Source organism: Microtus pennsylvanicus, chromosome 11, assembly GCF_037038515.1.
Source record: "Microtus pennsylvanicus isolate mMicPen1 chromosome 11, mMicPen1.hap1, whole genome shotgun sequence".
Classification (NCBI taxonomy): domain Eukaryota; kingdom Metazoa; phylum Chordata; class Mammalia; order Rodentia; family Cricetidae; genus Microtus; species Microtus pennsylvanicus.
In genome coordinates this window covers 437,564-452,019 of record NC_134589.1, presented here as the reverse complement: position 1 = coordinate 452,019, position 14,456 = coordinate 437,564, and the positions used below count along the sequence as shown (strand labels likewise).

General features: G+C 46.1%; 1 protein-coding gene across 1 annotated transcript in view; it reads left to right on the top strand.

The window, feature by feature from the left end:
• The window catches only part of Tbcd (tubulin folding cofactor D), a 162,197-nt gene that overhangs the window by 53,086 nt on the left and 94,655 nt on the right, over positions 1-14,456 (top strand). Inside the window, exon 13 of the mRNA XM_075989722.1 lies at positions 7,868-7,962. Within this exon, the coding sequence (XP_075845837.1) occupies positions 7,868-7,962 (95 nt within the window). The remainder of the gene's footprint in view (positions 1-7,867; positions 7,963-14,456) is intronic.

The window sequence follows — 14,456 nt, the reverse complement described above, 5'->3', positions numbered from 1 at the left end:
GGAGGTCGCGTGTCAGATGGTTTTAGACTGATGGTATATGTAGTGGGAACTGCAGGAGGTCGCGTGTCAGAGACGGTTTTAGACTGACAGTATATGTAGTGGGAACTGCAGGAGGTCGCGTGTCAGAGATGGTTTTAGACTGACAGTATATGTAGTGGGAACTGCAGGAGGTCGCGTGTCAGAGATGGTTTTAGACTGATGGTATATGTAGTGGGAACTGCAGGAGGTCACGTGTCAGAGACGGTTTTAGACTGACAGTATATGTAGTGGAAGCTGCAGGAGGTCGCGTGTCAGAGACGGTTTTAGACTGACAGTATATGTAGTGGGAACTGCAGGAGGTCGCGTGTCAGACGGTTTTAGACTGATGGTATATGTAGTGGGAACTGCAGGAGGTCACGTGTCAGAGACGGTTTTAGACTGATGGTATATGTAGTGGAAGCTGCAGGAGGTCGCATGTCAGAGACGGTTTTAGACTGATGGTATATGTAGTGGGAACTGCAGGAGGTCACGTGTCAGAGACGGTTTTAGACTGATGGTATATGTAGTGGGAACTGCAGGAGGTCGCGTGTCAGAGACGGTTTTAGACTGACAGTATATGTAGTGGGAACTGCAGGAGGTCGCGTGTCAGATGGTTTTAGACTGACAGTATATGTAGTGGGAACTGCAGGAGGTCACGTGTCAGAGACGGTTTTAGACTGATGGTATATGTAGTGGGAACTGCAGGAGGTCACGTGTCAGAGACGGTTTTAGACTGATGGTATATGTAGTGGAAGCTGCAGGATGCGTGTCAGAGATGGTTTTAGACTGACAGTATATGTAGTGGGAACTGCAGGAGGTCGCGTGTCAGAGACGGTTTTAGACTGATGGTATATGTAGTGGAAGCTGCAGGATGCGTGTCAGAGATGGTTTTAGACTTGACAGTATATGTAGTGGGAACTGCAGGAGGTCACGTGTCAGAGACGGTTTTAGACTGATGGTATATGTAGTGGAAGCTGCAGGAGGTCGCGTGTCAGAGATGGTTTTAGACTGACAGTATATGTAGTGGGAACTGCAGGAGGTCACGTGTCAGAGACGGTTTTAGACTGATGGTATATGTAGTGGAAGCTGCAGGAGGTCGCGTGTCAGAGATGGTTTTAGACTGATGGTATATATAGTGGGAACTGCAGGAGGTCGCGTGTCAGACGGTTTTAGACTGATGGTATATGTAGTGGGAACTGCAGGAGGTCGCGTGTCAGAGATGGTTTTAGACTGATGGTATATGTAGTGGGAACTGCAGGAGGTCGCGTGTCAGAGACGGTTTTAGACTGACAGTATATGTAGTGGGAACTGCAGGAGGTCGCGTGTCAGATGGTTTTAGACTGATGGTATATGTAGTGGGAACTGCAGGAGGTCGCGTGTCAGAGACGGTTTTAGACTGACAGTATATGTAGTGGGAACTGCAGGAGGTCGCGTGTCAGAGATGGTTTTAGACTGATGGTATATGTAGTGGGAACTGCAGGAGGTCACGTGTCAGAGACGGTTTTAGACTGACAGTATATGTAGTGGAAGCTGCAGGAGTTCGCGTGTCAGATGGTTTTAGACTGATGGTATATGTAGTGGAAGCTGCAGGAGGTCGCGTGTCAGAGACGGTTTTAGACTGACAGTATATGTAGTGGGAACTGCAGGAGGTCGCGTGTCAGACGGTTTTAGACTGATGGTATATGTAGTGGGAACTGCAGGAGGTCGCGTGTCAGAGACGGTTTTAGACTGATGGTATATGTAGTGGGAACTGCAGGAGGTCACGTGTCAGAGACGGTTTTAGACTGATGGTATATGTAGTGGGAACTGCAGGAGGTCGCGTGTCAGAGACGGTTTTAGACTGACAGTATATGTAGTGGGAACTGCAGGAGGTCGCGTGTCAGATGGTTTTAGACTGACAGTATATGTAGTGGGAACTGCAGGAGGTCACGTGTCAGAGACGGTTTTAGACTGATGGTATATGTAGTGGGAACTGCAGGAGGTCACGTGTCAGAGACGGTTTTAGACTGATGGTATATGTAGTGGAAGCTGCAGGATGCGTGTCAGAGATGGTTTTAGACTGACAGTATATGTAGTGGGAACTGCAGGAGGTCGCGTGTCAGAGACGGTTTTAGACTGATGGTATATGTAGTGGAAGCTGCAGGATGCGTGTCAGAGATGGTTTTAGACTTGACAGTATATGTAGTGGGAACTGCAGGAGGTCACGTGTCAGAGACGGTTTTAGACTGATGGTATATGTAGTGGAAGCTGCAGGAGGTCGCGTGTCAGAGATGGTTTTAGACTGACAGTATATGTAGTGGGAACTGCAGGAGGTCACGTGTCAGAGACGGTTTTAGACTGATGGTATATGTAGTGGAAGCTGCAGGAGGTCGCGTGTCAGAGATGGTTTTAGACTGATGGTATATGTAGTGGGAACTGCAGGAGGTCGCGTGTCAGAGATGGTTTTAGACTGACAGTATATGTAGTGGAAGCTGCAGGAGGTCGCGTGTCAGAGATGGTTTTAGACTGACAGTATATGTAGTGGGAACTGCAGGAGGTCACGTGTCAGAGACGGTTTTAGACTGATGGTATATGTAGTGGGAACTGCAGGAGGTCACGTGTCAGATGGTTTTAGACTGATGGTATATGTAGTGGAAGCTGCAGGAGGTCGCGTGTCAGATGGTTTGAGACTGATGGTATATGTAGTGGAAGCTGCAGGAGGTCGCGTGTCAGATGGTTTGAGACTGATGGTATATGTAGTGGGAACTGCAGGAGGTCGCGTGTCAGAGATGGTTTTAGACTGATGGTATATGTAGTGGGAACTGCAGGAGGTCGCGTGTCAGAGACGGTTTTAGACTGATGGTATATGTAGTGGAAGCTGCAGGAGGTCGCGTGTCAGAGACGGTTTTAGACTGATGGTATATGTAGTGGAAGCTGCAGGAGGTCGCGTGTCAGAGACGGTTTTAGACTGACAGTATATGTAGTGGGAACTGCTGGAGGTCGCGTGTCAGAGATGGTTTTAGACTGACAGTATATGTAGTGGGAACTGCAGGAGGTCACGTGTCAGAGACGGTTTTAGACTGATGGTATATGTAGTGGAAGCTGCAGGAGGTCGCGTGTCAGATGGTTTTAGACTGACAGTATATGTAGTGGAAGCTGCAGGAGGTCACGTGTCAGAGACGATTTTAGACTGATGGTATATGTAGTGGAAGCTGCAGGATGCGTGTCAGAGACGATTTTAGACTGACAGTATATGTAGTGGAAGCTGCAGGAGGTCACGTGTCAGAGATGGTTTTAGACTGATGGTATATGTAGTGGGAACTGCAGGAGGTCGCGTGTCAGAGATGGTTTTAGACTGATGGTATATGTAGTGGGAACTGCAGGAGTTCGCGTGTCAGATGGTTTTAGACTGATGGTATATGTAGTGGGAACTGCAGGAGTTCGCGTGTCAGATGGTTTTAGACTGATGGTATATGTAGTGGAAGCTGCAGGAGGTCGCGTGTCAGAGACGGTTTTAGACTGACAGTATATGTAGTGGGAACTGCAGGAGGTCACGTGTCAGAGACGGTTTTAGACTGACAGTATATGTAGTGGGAACTGCAGGAGGTCACGTGTCAGAGATGGTTTTAGACTGACAGTATATGTAGTGGGAACTGCAGGAGGTCACGTGTCAGAGACGGTTTTAGACTGACAGTATATGTAGTGGGAACTGCAGGAGGTCACGTGTCAGAGATGGTTTTAGACTGACAGTATATGTAGTGGGAACTGCAGGAGGTCGCGTGTCAGAGATGGTTTTAGACTGACAGTATATGTAGTGGAAACTGCAGGAGGTCACGTGTCAGAGACGGTTTTAGACTGACAGTATATGTAGTGGAAGCTGCAGGAGGTCGCGTGTCAGAGACGGTTTTAGACTGATGGTATATGTAGTGGGAACTGCAGGAGGTCACGTGTCAGAGACGGTTTTAGACTGATGGTATATGTAGTGGAAGCTGCAGGAGGTCGCGTGTCAGATGGTTTTAGACTGACAGTATATGTAGTGGAAGCTGCAGGAGGTCACGTGTCAGAGACGATTTTAGACTGATGGTATATGTAGTGGAAGCTGCAGGATGCGTGTCAGAGACGATTTTAGACTGACAGTATATGTAGTGGAAGCTGCAGGAATTCGCGTGTCAGATGGTTTTAGACTGACAGTATATGTAGTGGGAACTGCAGGAGGTCACGTGTCAGAGATGGTTTTAGACTTATGGTATATGTAGTGGGAACTGCAGGAGGTCGCGTGTCAGATGGTTTTAGACTGACAGTATATGTAGTGGAAGCTGCAGGAGTTCGCGTGTCAGATGGTTTTAGACTGATGGTATATGTAGTGGGAACTGCAGGAGGTCACGTGTCAGAGATGGTTTTAGACTGACAGTATATGTAGTGGGAACTGCAGGAGTTCGCGTGTCAGAGACGGTTTTAGACTGATGGTATATGTAGTGGGAACTGCAGGAGGTCACGTGTGAGACGGTTTTAGACTTACAGTATATGTAGTGGGAACTGCAGGAGGTCACGTGTCAGAGATGGTTTTAGACTGACAGTATATGTAGTGGGAACTGCAGGAGGTCGCGTGTCAGAGACGGTTTTAGACTGATGGTATATGTAGTGGGAACTGCAGGAGGTCGCGTGTCAGAGATGACTTTAGACTGATGGTATATGTAGTGGGAACTGCAGGAGGTCACGTGTCAGAGACGGTTTTAGACTGATGGTATATGTAGTGGGAACTGCAGGAGGTCGTGTGTCAGAGACGGTTTTAGAGTGATGGTATATGTAGTGGGAACTGCAGGAGGTCCGTGTGTCAGAGACGGTTTTAGACTGACAGTATATGTAGTGGGAACTGCAGGAGGTCGCGTGTCAGAGACGGTTTTAGACTGATGGTATATGTAGTGGGAACTGCAGGAGGTCGCGTGTTAGATGGTTTTAGACTGACAGTATATGTAGTGGAAGCTGCAGGAGGTTGTGTGTCAGGGACGGTTTTAGACTGACGGTATATGTAATGGAATACTAGCAGAAAACATTCTTACTGGGACGGCTGTGTGGAGTGTGGAGAGAAGAGAGACTGTGTGTAGCTTCTTTTCTCACGATTCTCTAGATTTGTTTTAGACCTTGTCCCTGGAGCTCCTTCTGGAGGTCATGAGGTGGCGTGCTGGAGATACCATGAACTTATTACCAGTATGTACTGGCTTCTGAGGACAGCTAAGGCCTTTTTTGCAGGTTTAGGAAGGGTTGGATTCCATCATTTCCCAGCTTTTGCGGAGTTCTAAGCACTGTTTTTGCCCATCCCTCTTAGGGTGTTTCTGCACATTCCCTCCGGTCACCTAGAACTTTTTATGCAGGTGCACCTCTCCGCACCCTCCTGGAACTTCTTCTCCACTCTCTTGCCTCCAGTCTCTCTGACATTCTTAGCCCATTCTCTTTGAGTTCTGCAGGGTTCTGGTGTGTAAAGCTTCTCCAGACTGTGTTCCTTCCTCCTGGCTTACAGTCTTGTCTAATATTGGAGCCTAGTTCATTTAACCTTCTCATAGGTGTAGTAATATGGGCGGCGCTGCGTCCCCAACACTCCAGTCGCCTGCTCAGCTAGCTTTTGCCTCGAAATAACAACACACAAACTGTATTCATTTAAACACTGCTTGGCTCATTTCTACCTAGCCTCTTCTAGGCTAACTCTCTCATCTGGACTAGCCCATTTCTTATCATCTGTATAGCACCGGTCTTACCGTGAAGATTCTAGCCTAAGTCCATCCTGGGTCGGAGCTTCATAGCATGCATCTTCCCTGGAGCTGGGAGCATGGCGTCTCTCTGAGGCGTCTGCTCCGGAGCGGAGAGCTGTCGAGTCTGAGCTCACTTCCTCTTCCTCTCAGCGTTTTGTTCTGTTTACTCCTCCCACCTATCTTCTAACCAATGAAATGGGCCAAGGCAGTTCCTTTATTAGCCAATGACCTTCCTCCATCACATAGGGTCCGTTTTTCTTTCTTTTTTTTTTTAATAGATGTCAGATACAAAAGTATATCCTGTTTCCATGTCTGTGTTCTGGAGACAGAAAGGGTGTACTGCTCTTGAATTCTCAGCCCACATTGCATGCTGATGGAAGGGTCAAGATGTTGGGTCTGTACAGAGGCCTGGATCTCCCAGTGTCTTCCTCTAACCCACTTACGGCATCCCAACCTTTTGTGCTTTCTCTGTTTGGATCCCTAGGTGTGGGAGCTTAGGCTCAGATTTGGGATAATAGCATGCCCTTAGCACTTGGCCAAAGTCAGGCTGGATTTTCTCAGACACAGGTATGTGGTGGTGATAGCAGCATCTCAGGCCTGCCTGCCTTGTAGTTTAGAAATGAAGTTAGTTTACTGTATTTGAGTCATTATTGCATTACACTGTGTTAGGTTCACTCTGATGGTAATCCTCATAAAAGCACAAGGAAGCGTCTCTCTCCGTTTGAAATCCCGAGGAACATAAAGATTTGGAAATGGAACCAGGTGTGGTGGCATACTCTTATAATCCCAGCACTTGCGAGGTAGAGGTAGGAGGGTCAAGAATTCAAGGCCAACTTCAGCTATATAGTGAGTTTGAGGCCAGAGTGGGTCCATGAGACCCTGTCTAAACAAATAAAAAACCCAAGATTTGCAATGATGGCATAGCCGCTGAGCAGCACCTGCTAAGACACCTGGCACATTAGGAAATGGTAATTGTGGGTGAGTCATTGGTGGTGGTGGTGAGTAGGAGGACAGCTGTGTCTGACAGCTCACGAAGGCTCATGCTGTGTCCATCTTGTAGACATCAGTCTTTTTGTCTCCTCGTAGTTCATCTACAAAGCAGCTGGTGTACAGTTTAGTGATGATTTTCCTATACATTTCTTTACTGTCAAATGAATTCAGCCAGAATAGGTAAAATCCTGTCATTTGTTTTGCTTTTTTTGTGATGTGCATTTTCATGTTTATGTTGGCAACAAAATACAGAAACTTCAGAGCGGCCCTGACCAGTCTGAGACAGTCACTCACGTTGTAGTTACGACGGGCCACACCCTGAAGAGACCTTTTGAGTACCCAGACACATTGATTTTAAATATAAAATGTCGCTTGTGAGACCCTATTTCATTTGGGTGCAAAATTGGGTTCTCGTATGCCCAGCTACTTGGAAGGCTGAGGCAGAAGGATTGCTTGAGCCTACAAGTTCACCATTAGTCTGGGAACATAGCCAGACTTGATACCTCCGTGCCTTTGAAAAAGTCATAATGTTCTTTCTTTTCTTTGTTTTGAGATGGGATCTCATGTATCTCAGCAGTCTAGCCTTGAACTTGTGTAGTTGAGATGGCCTTACACTTCTGACCTTCCTGCCTCCACTTCCCAGGTACTGGGATTAGAGCATATGACACGGTGCCCATCTCATTTAATCTCTTTTTAAATCTTGAATGTGATCACTGAGGTAACAGTGGGTGCCATGTAAAAGGCGTCCCCCTGTTCCTTTTCTACTGATGTCCTCTAAATTGGGTGGAATCTCTGTTGACTCTCTACTGTCTGATTAGAGTGGGCTGAGGTCAGAGCATTGTGGCCATGGTGGCAGGACGTCATGTAGGGCAGATGGCCTGGTTTGACGCTGAAGGTGGTGGAATGTCTCTAGATTGGTCTTGAGCTGACCCAAGTCCTTTCATTTTCATTGGGTGATGTGAAGGGTAGTGTTGATGTGGCAGTTGTCTTCGTATTAGGTTTGATGCCTTATTTGTTTAACCAAGAAGTCATGGTTTTAATAAGGCTCATGGGCCCAGAATATGGATTAACTTGTGTTTCTTGCAAAAGTGTGGGCTTTCAATATGGAGTTGACTGTTGAACTGTGGTCTTAGTTTTCAGGAGACCGATAAGGCATGGCATGGTGGATGTCTGGCATTGGCGGAACTGGGGAGACGAGGCCTGTTGCTGCCATCGAGACTCTCAGAGGGTAAGTAACTGAAGTGCATGGATCTGCATCCTTAGGGCTGCTGAATCTTGGTGGGGTTCCTCAGTGTGGTTGTCCGTGGACACCAGTGCTTCTGGAGAGGGCATGCGTGGCATATGCGTGGTATATGATATGCATGTTCCTCAAGCTTCTTTCTCACGCCAGCCTTTATAATTTACTAATTACCTCGTTAGCCTGTTGTAGCTTCATGCTGGATATGCTCCGTTGTGCCAGATTTAGAGGGTCATGGACCCTGGTCAGATTTGGTTTTCTTGTCTCTAGAACTGCTTTTCTCTCTCGGGGTCTGTCACCCATTGACAGCACCTGAAGACGTAGCTCTTGGTGCCCCCGCAGTGTATTGTGTGACCTGCAGTGGAACTGACCTCAGGACGGGGCACAGTGCCGTGCCAAGGCTGTTTGTTGGGTCCTGGTGAGGTGGAGTCAGAATAAGGCCATGCACCACTGTCTGGAAGTAGCTTGTGAGTTGAAGAGAAAGGAGTACAAAAGATGGAGAAGGTCCTTTCTGAAAGTGTGCCTCAGAGATTGTGAGGGTGTGGCTTTCGTGTAGAGCAGTGGTTCTTAACCTTCTTAAAATGCTGTAGCCCTTTATACAGTTCTTCACGTTGTGGCGATCCCCAACCGTAAAATTATTTCATTACTTCTTTGTAGCTGTAATCTTGTTACTGTTATGAGTTGTAATGTAAATACCTGATATGCAGAATATCTGGTATGCCATCTTTAAAAGGGGTCATTTGACACCCAAAGGGGTTATAACCCACAGGTTGAGAATGGGTGGTCTAGAGTAAGACCCAGGAATCGTGTGGGTTGCATGTCACTGCTGCCAAGCTGCAGTATCAGCACTGGAACACAAGGGAGGCGCTCTGGAGCTGTGTTCTGTTTACCCCTTCTGCTTTTAAAAACGCAATATGTTGCATCCTGCACCGTCTACCTGTGTACAGTTGATGGTGGTCTCTGACATCATGTAATTTAACCTCAGAACATTCTCTTTGCCTTAGGCTGGAATCCTGCACCACAGAGCAGCCGCTTCTACCGTACTACCCAGCCCTAGGCAAGCTCTGGTCCCCTCTTCGCTGTTCTGTTCTGCCCTTCTCAGGCATTTCATGTCAACAGACCTCGATGTTTGTTCTTTTGTGTCTGGACGTCACGTGATTTTCTGATGGTCACTATGTGGTGGTGCTTCGTCCTGCTGACGGGGATCCTCATGAAGGACTGCTTTTTGCTTAGTCTTATCAGTTTAAGTAACCATTTAGGTGACTTTTTGAGTAATGCCGCAGTGAGCATTTGTTTGAGTGTTTGTGCAGACATGTGTTATTATTTGTCTTGGATATAGACCTGGGAGTGGAAATGCTGGTTCGTCTAAGAAACAAATCAGACTCTTGACTGTAGTGTGCTCTACACTCCCACCAGCTCCACTTTCTTCACATACCCATTGTTTTTATTTTTGTCTTCCCTCTTTTTAAGACACAATTACTATTGTAGTTGTTGTAGGACGTCAGTCATCTCATCATGGCTTGGTTGTTCATCCCTGATGGCCAAGGAAGAAGTCTGAACCAGCTCCAAGGTGTTGCTAGATGGTGACTGTTTGCGTAGCTAGGATTGCCTCTTTGCCAGGAGTTGTGGTGTGGCAGAGTCACACTGTTCTGTCAGAAAGGACCGACACAGACTTGGGAAGGTAGGGGGCAGTTTCCTTAGCCCATGTGGAGATCAGCAGGTCTGTGCAGATGGATCATTGTGGAAACCTATTGCGTGAAGTCCTACAACTTGCTGTGCCGTGGAACCTGAACAGTGCTGTTTCTCTTCGGGTTTCTTCAGTGGGGCCAGCTTGTATGTGCTGTGCCATATTTCAGCACATTAGACTGCATCGATTCCACCACCTGGAATAAGGATAACAGTATTACTGGTGTCACAGTGTCAAGCTGTTATTTACAACATGATGTGGAATAAATTAGCCCATTATCTCTGTGGGGAGCTGTCCTCCTGCCCTGCAGTACCTCCATGTGAACTGAACCTCCCTGAAGCTTCTTCTTGTGCCAGGGGCACCCCGTACTGTCTCCTGATGGGGGAAGTGTCATGTCAGATAGGGGGACAGGGGCTCTGGAACCTGTGTGAAGATGGTTACCCTAACATGGAACGTCTGAAGGATGTTTTTTATGTTCTTGTTTTAGATCTCACACCGTTCCTCTGAGAGTGGTCTTGTTTGTTTAAAGTCACAGCTGAATACTTGCTTCTCATAGCCATTGTGTAGTATGTAGCCTTCTGAGCTGACAGAAGCAAAAGCGGCACAGTCCCAACATTTGGAAATGAGGGGCAAGAGGATCAGGAATTCATGTTCTTGGTGCAGTGAGTTTGAGGTTAGCTGGGCTAATATGAGAGCCCCTGTCTCTTAGGAAAGAAAAAGGATAAACACCGTCTGGAAAGACAAGGTGTCCATGAACATGCTGGTAAACAAAACTTCTGTTTTTGTCTCAGAAGACATGGGAAGCTTTCTGGGTACACGCTGAAGTCAGGGAGGAAGTGACTTTGTGGAGGCCAGATTGATTTTACCACAGCCTCAGAGAGCAGACCTGGGCAGTCTCAGGAAGGAGCAGCTTGGTGGTCTCTTTAAAGAGTTCTGCCAAGTTACCTTCATGCACACACACGTGAGCACTTACACACATGTATTCCCCCACACTTGAGCCCAAGTTTGTTTGTTTGGTCTTTGCTGTGGTGGATAAGGACCTCGGCCATTATCAGAGGACTGCTTAGCCTTTATTCCAGGTGGCCCAGATGCTTGGTTGGTCCTGGTTTTGATCCTCTTGGTTTTAGGGGGAGTCGCTCCTTGAACCATGGGGCATCATCATTAGCCTGACTAGCCTTGTTTACGGTTTTGGCTTGATTTTCTCTGTGGCTGTATTTGATTAGTGTTAGTATTCTAATAGAGTGTATACTCGTGTTCCTAATTTTGTGGTTGATTCACGCCCACCCCCAGTTTTAGGTTTTGAAATTAAACATCCTTATCTCTTTGGTTACTTGGGTTAAAACCTTCTGTTTCTTTGCTGTTTTTATTCAGTGGAGAATTTTGTGCCGATAAGTCATGTGTTATGAGTTTCTTGGGTGTGTCCTATCTTTCATCCAAACTTCAGTGTGTTCAGCCTTGACTTCCTTAGATAGTTCACTGCCTCTTTCTCCCTTTTCACCCTGTGACTTGAATTTTGGAAATGTAAAGTTGTACTCTGCTTTATCCCTCAGGTCTCTTAGGTTTTTGTTCTTTTTCCTTTATTATTATTCCTCATACTGGGTGATTTCAGTTTCTTTATGTTCACTGATTCTGCCTTTTACCTGTCGCAGATCTGACTGTAAGCCCCATGTTAGTTTCTGTCCTCATCACTGGGACCAGATTCTACCTGACGAAAGTGGTTAAAAGAAGGAAGGGTTTATTTTGGCTCATGCATTTTAAGAGTCCAGTCCGTCTTGACTGGGAAGGCATGCCGGCAGGAGTGTGAGGCCGCTGGTTACGTTGCATTCTCAGTCAGGGAGCAGAGAGAGATGAAAGATGCTTAGCTCACTTTTTCCCTCTTATGTAGTCTGGGACCCCTGCTCATGGAATGGTGTGTCCCACACTTAAAATAGGTTCCTATCTTAGTTAACTCAATCTAGAAACTCCCTCATGACACACCCAGAGTCTTGTCTTCTAAATAATTATAGATCCTGTCAAGTTGGCAATCAGTGTCAATCATCACATCCCTTCATTTCAATTGTTGACTTTTCAATTTCAGAACCTCTGTCAAGTTGCTATAATTTGTCTCTTTGTTGACATTTTGAGCTGATTCAGATATCGTCTGTGGTTCCCTTTGAGCATTTTAAAGTCTGTGTTTGGTAAACTCAATGCCTGGGCTGCTTTCCTGTTCCCTTTGTCTGCCTTGCAATTTTTTGTTTTTGTTGAAAATAAAATATTTTGAATATTCTAATAGGCACCTGCACTTAAAAAGCCTCCTCCCCACAGGCACTTGCTCTCCGGACGCATTGAGGCCTGTGGTGTCCACTGACCCAGTGACTGTCTTGTGTTTGTTTACTGTGGTTTGTTCCGTGTCTCATCATTAGGTGAGGTGTAAGGGGATCTGTGATGCTGAAATAGTAGTTTCCTTCTGTAAGCCTCCCTCTGGCCTTCATAAGTGCTTGATTAGTATCCAGACTTCTGCAAAAGTTGATCCTATCAGTTTTGTTCAGTTTAACACTTTAGCACGTTGTAATGCAATCTCGCTGGGGGCCTCCACTTGTACTACGCACGCCTCTAGCGTACCACCTGCACCACGGGACCGTTTGTGAGCTGGGAAAGGGGCTGGAGATGGACACACACACAGAGACAGAGAGGCAGAGACACAGGTCATCCTTGAATTCCCCAAGAATGCCCCCTTTATTGAGTCGGGGACAGCTTATATAGGGCTCTCAGGAAGGATCTTTCAGCTACAGACTCACCAGAAAGCACTCCCCTGCCATCAGGTCTCACACTTAGAGCAGGTGCTCAGAGCAGAGGAAAACAAGGAAATTCAGGGTCTGGTGGTCTGCAGTCCCCAACAGCGTATAATTCCTGTTCTGCTGTGTTGCATGACATCATCCAAAAAGGAACATTTGGGTAGTGTTGTGGCATCTGTCTGGATCTTCTTAAGTAGCAAATGCCATATAGGATTAAATATACAAGAGTTTGTTAGGGAAATGCTTGTGTGTGAGAGAGACAAGAGGGGGGAGTTAGACAGGAAGACTGGACATCTTCATTGGCCCTGATAATACATATGTAAGATACCTGGTATTGTAGGTCCCAGGCAAACAGATCCCTGGTCAGGGACAGGTTGACCAGGTCCCAGAGTTGCACTGTTATTTAGTTTTTAGCGTTTATGCCATTTTGAGCTGCCAGACACCCAAGTTTGTAAGAAAATGACTACAATGTGGCATCTATGACTTTGTTGCTGGGCAGATTGTCCTCCCGTGCTTTCTTTTCGTATCTGTTTTTTCCTGCCCTGTCGAAGGTGTTGTGGGAAGAGGACAAATCACAGTGGACTGTTGTCAGGATTGTTGAGAAAGGGTTTTGTTTTTTTGTTTTAAAATATAAATTGAGATACAGTTTACTCATTTAAAATGTAATTAAATTGATTTGCAATTAAAATAAATTAAATTGTCACACACTGAGACAATAGGGATGTTCTATCAGGAACTCACCAAGGCCAGCTGGCCTGGGTCTGAAAAAGCATGGGATAAATCCGGACTAGCTGAACATAGTGGACAATGAGGAATACTGAGAACTCAAGAACAATCGCAGTGGGTTTTTGATCCTACTGCACTTACTGCCTTTGAGGGAGCCTAGGCAGTTTGGATGCTCACCTTACTAGACCTGGATAGAGGTGGGCGGTCCTTGGGCTTCCCACAGGTCAGGGAACCCTGATTGCTCTTTGAGCAGATGAGGGAGGGGGACTTGATGGGGGAGGGGGAGGGAAATGGGAGGCGGTGGCGGGGAGGAGGCAGAAATCCTTAATAAATAAATAAATTAAAAAAAATAAAGTAAAAAAATATAAATTGAGATACAGTTTACTCATTTAAAATGTAATTAAATTGATTTTGCTGTATTCCATTTCTTTTAAACATATAGTTAAAAAAATATATATATATATATAACAAAAATTATTGTAGCCATTTCCCAGCATTCTGCTCAGTGACATTAATTATGTTCTTGCTGTTGGGCAACTATTTCATACATCTGGTCCTACAACATCTGTTATTCTGAGTAGAATAACAGTAGAATCTGTCTCCCATCCCACATAACTCCAGTCGACCTCCTATTCCTATGGTTTTGCCCATTCTTGGGTCTTCATGGAAGTACGAAGTGTGTAGAATATTTTGCATTTGTGGCTGGACCATCTCATAGAGTATAATGATCCCAAGATGGGGTGGAGGTCCTTCTGTCTGTGCATTGCTTTTATTGGTTAATTAGTAAAGAAACGGGCTTGACCTATATAGCAAGGTAGAGCTAGGCGGGGGTGGGGTGGGGGTGGGGGGCGCACAACTAAACTGATTGCTGGGAGAAGGAAGGCAGAGTCAGGGAGAAGCCATGCAGCCCCTGTTGGAGACAGACGCCAGATGGAACTTTACCCGGTAAACCACAACAACGTGGCAATTCACAGATTAATGGAAATGGGTTAAATTAAGAAATGAGTTAGCCAGAAATACACTTAAATACACTTAATCTTAAGCCAATCATTTGTGAGTGTAGAGAGGTACTAATCTGGAAACAAGATCCTAGTATTTTATTATATGAATGCAGGGATTCCTTTTGTTTTATAGGCAGATGGAATATCTACTCTAGTTGCCATGGGTATACTGTTGAAGGTGACCTTTGGAGCAACTGTCCCTGGAGGGTGGTGTTTCTCCATGGGGGGCCTCTCAGCTGAGGCAGTGGTACCTGTGCAGACCCAACTTTCCGAAGGCTTAGTACCTCCTGTTTGGTA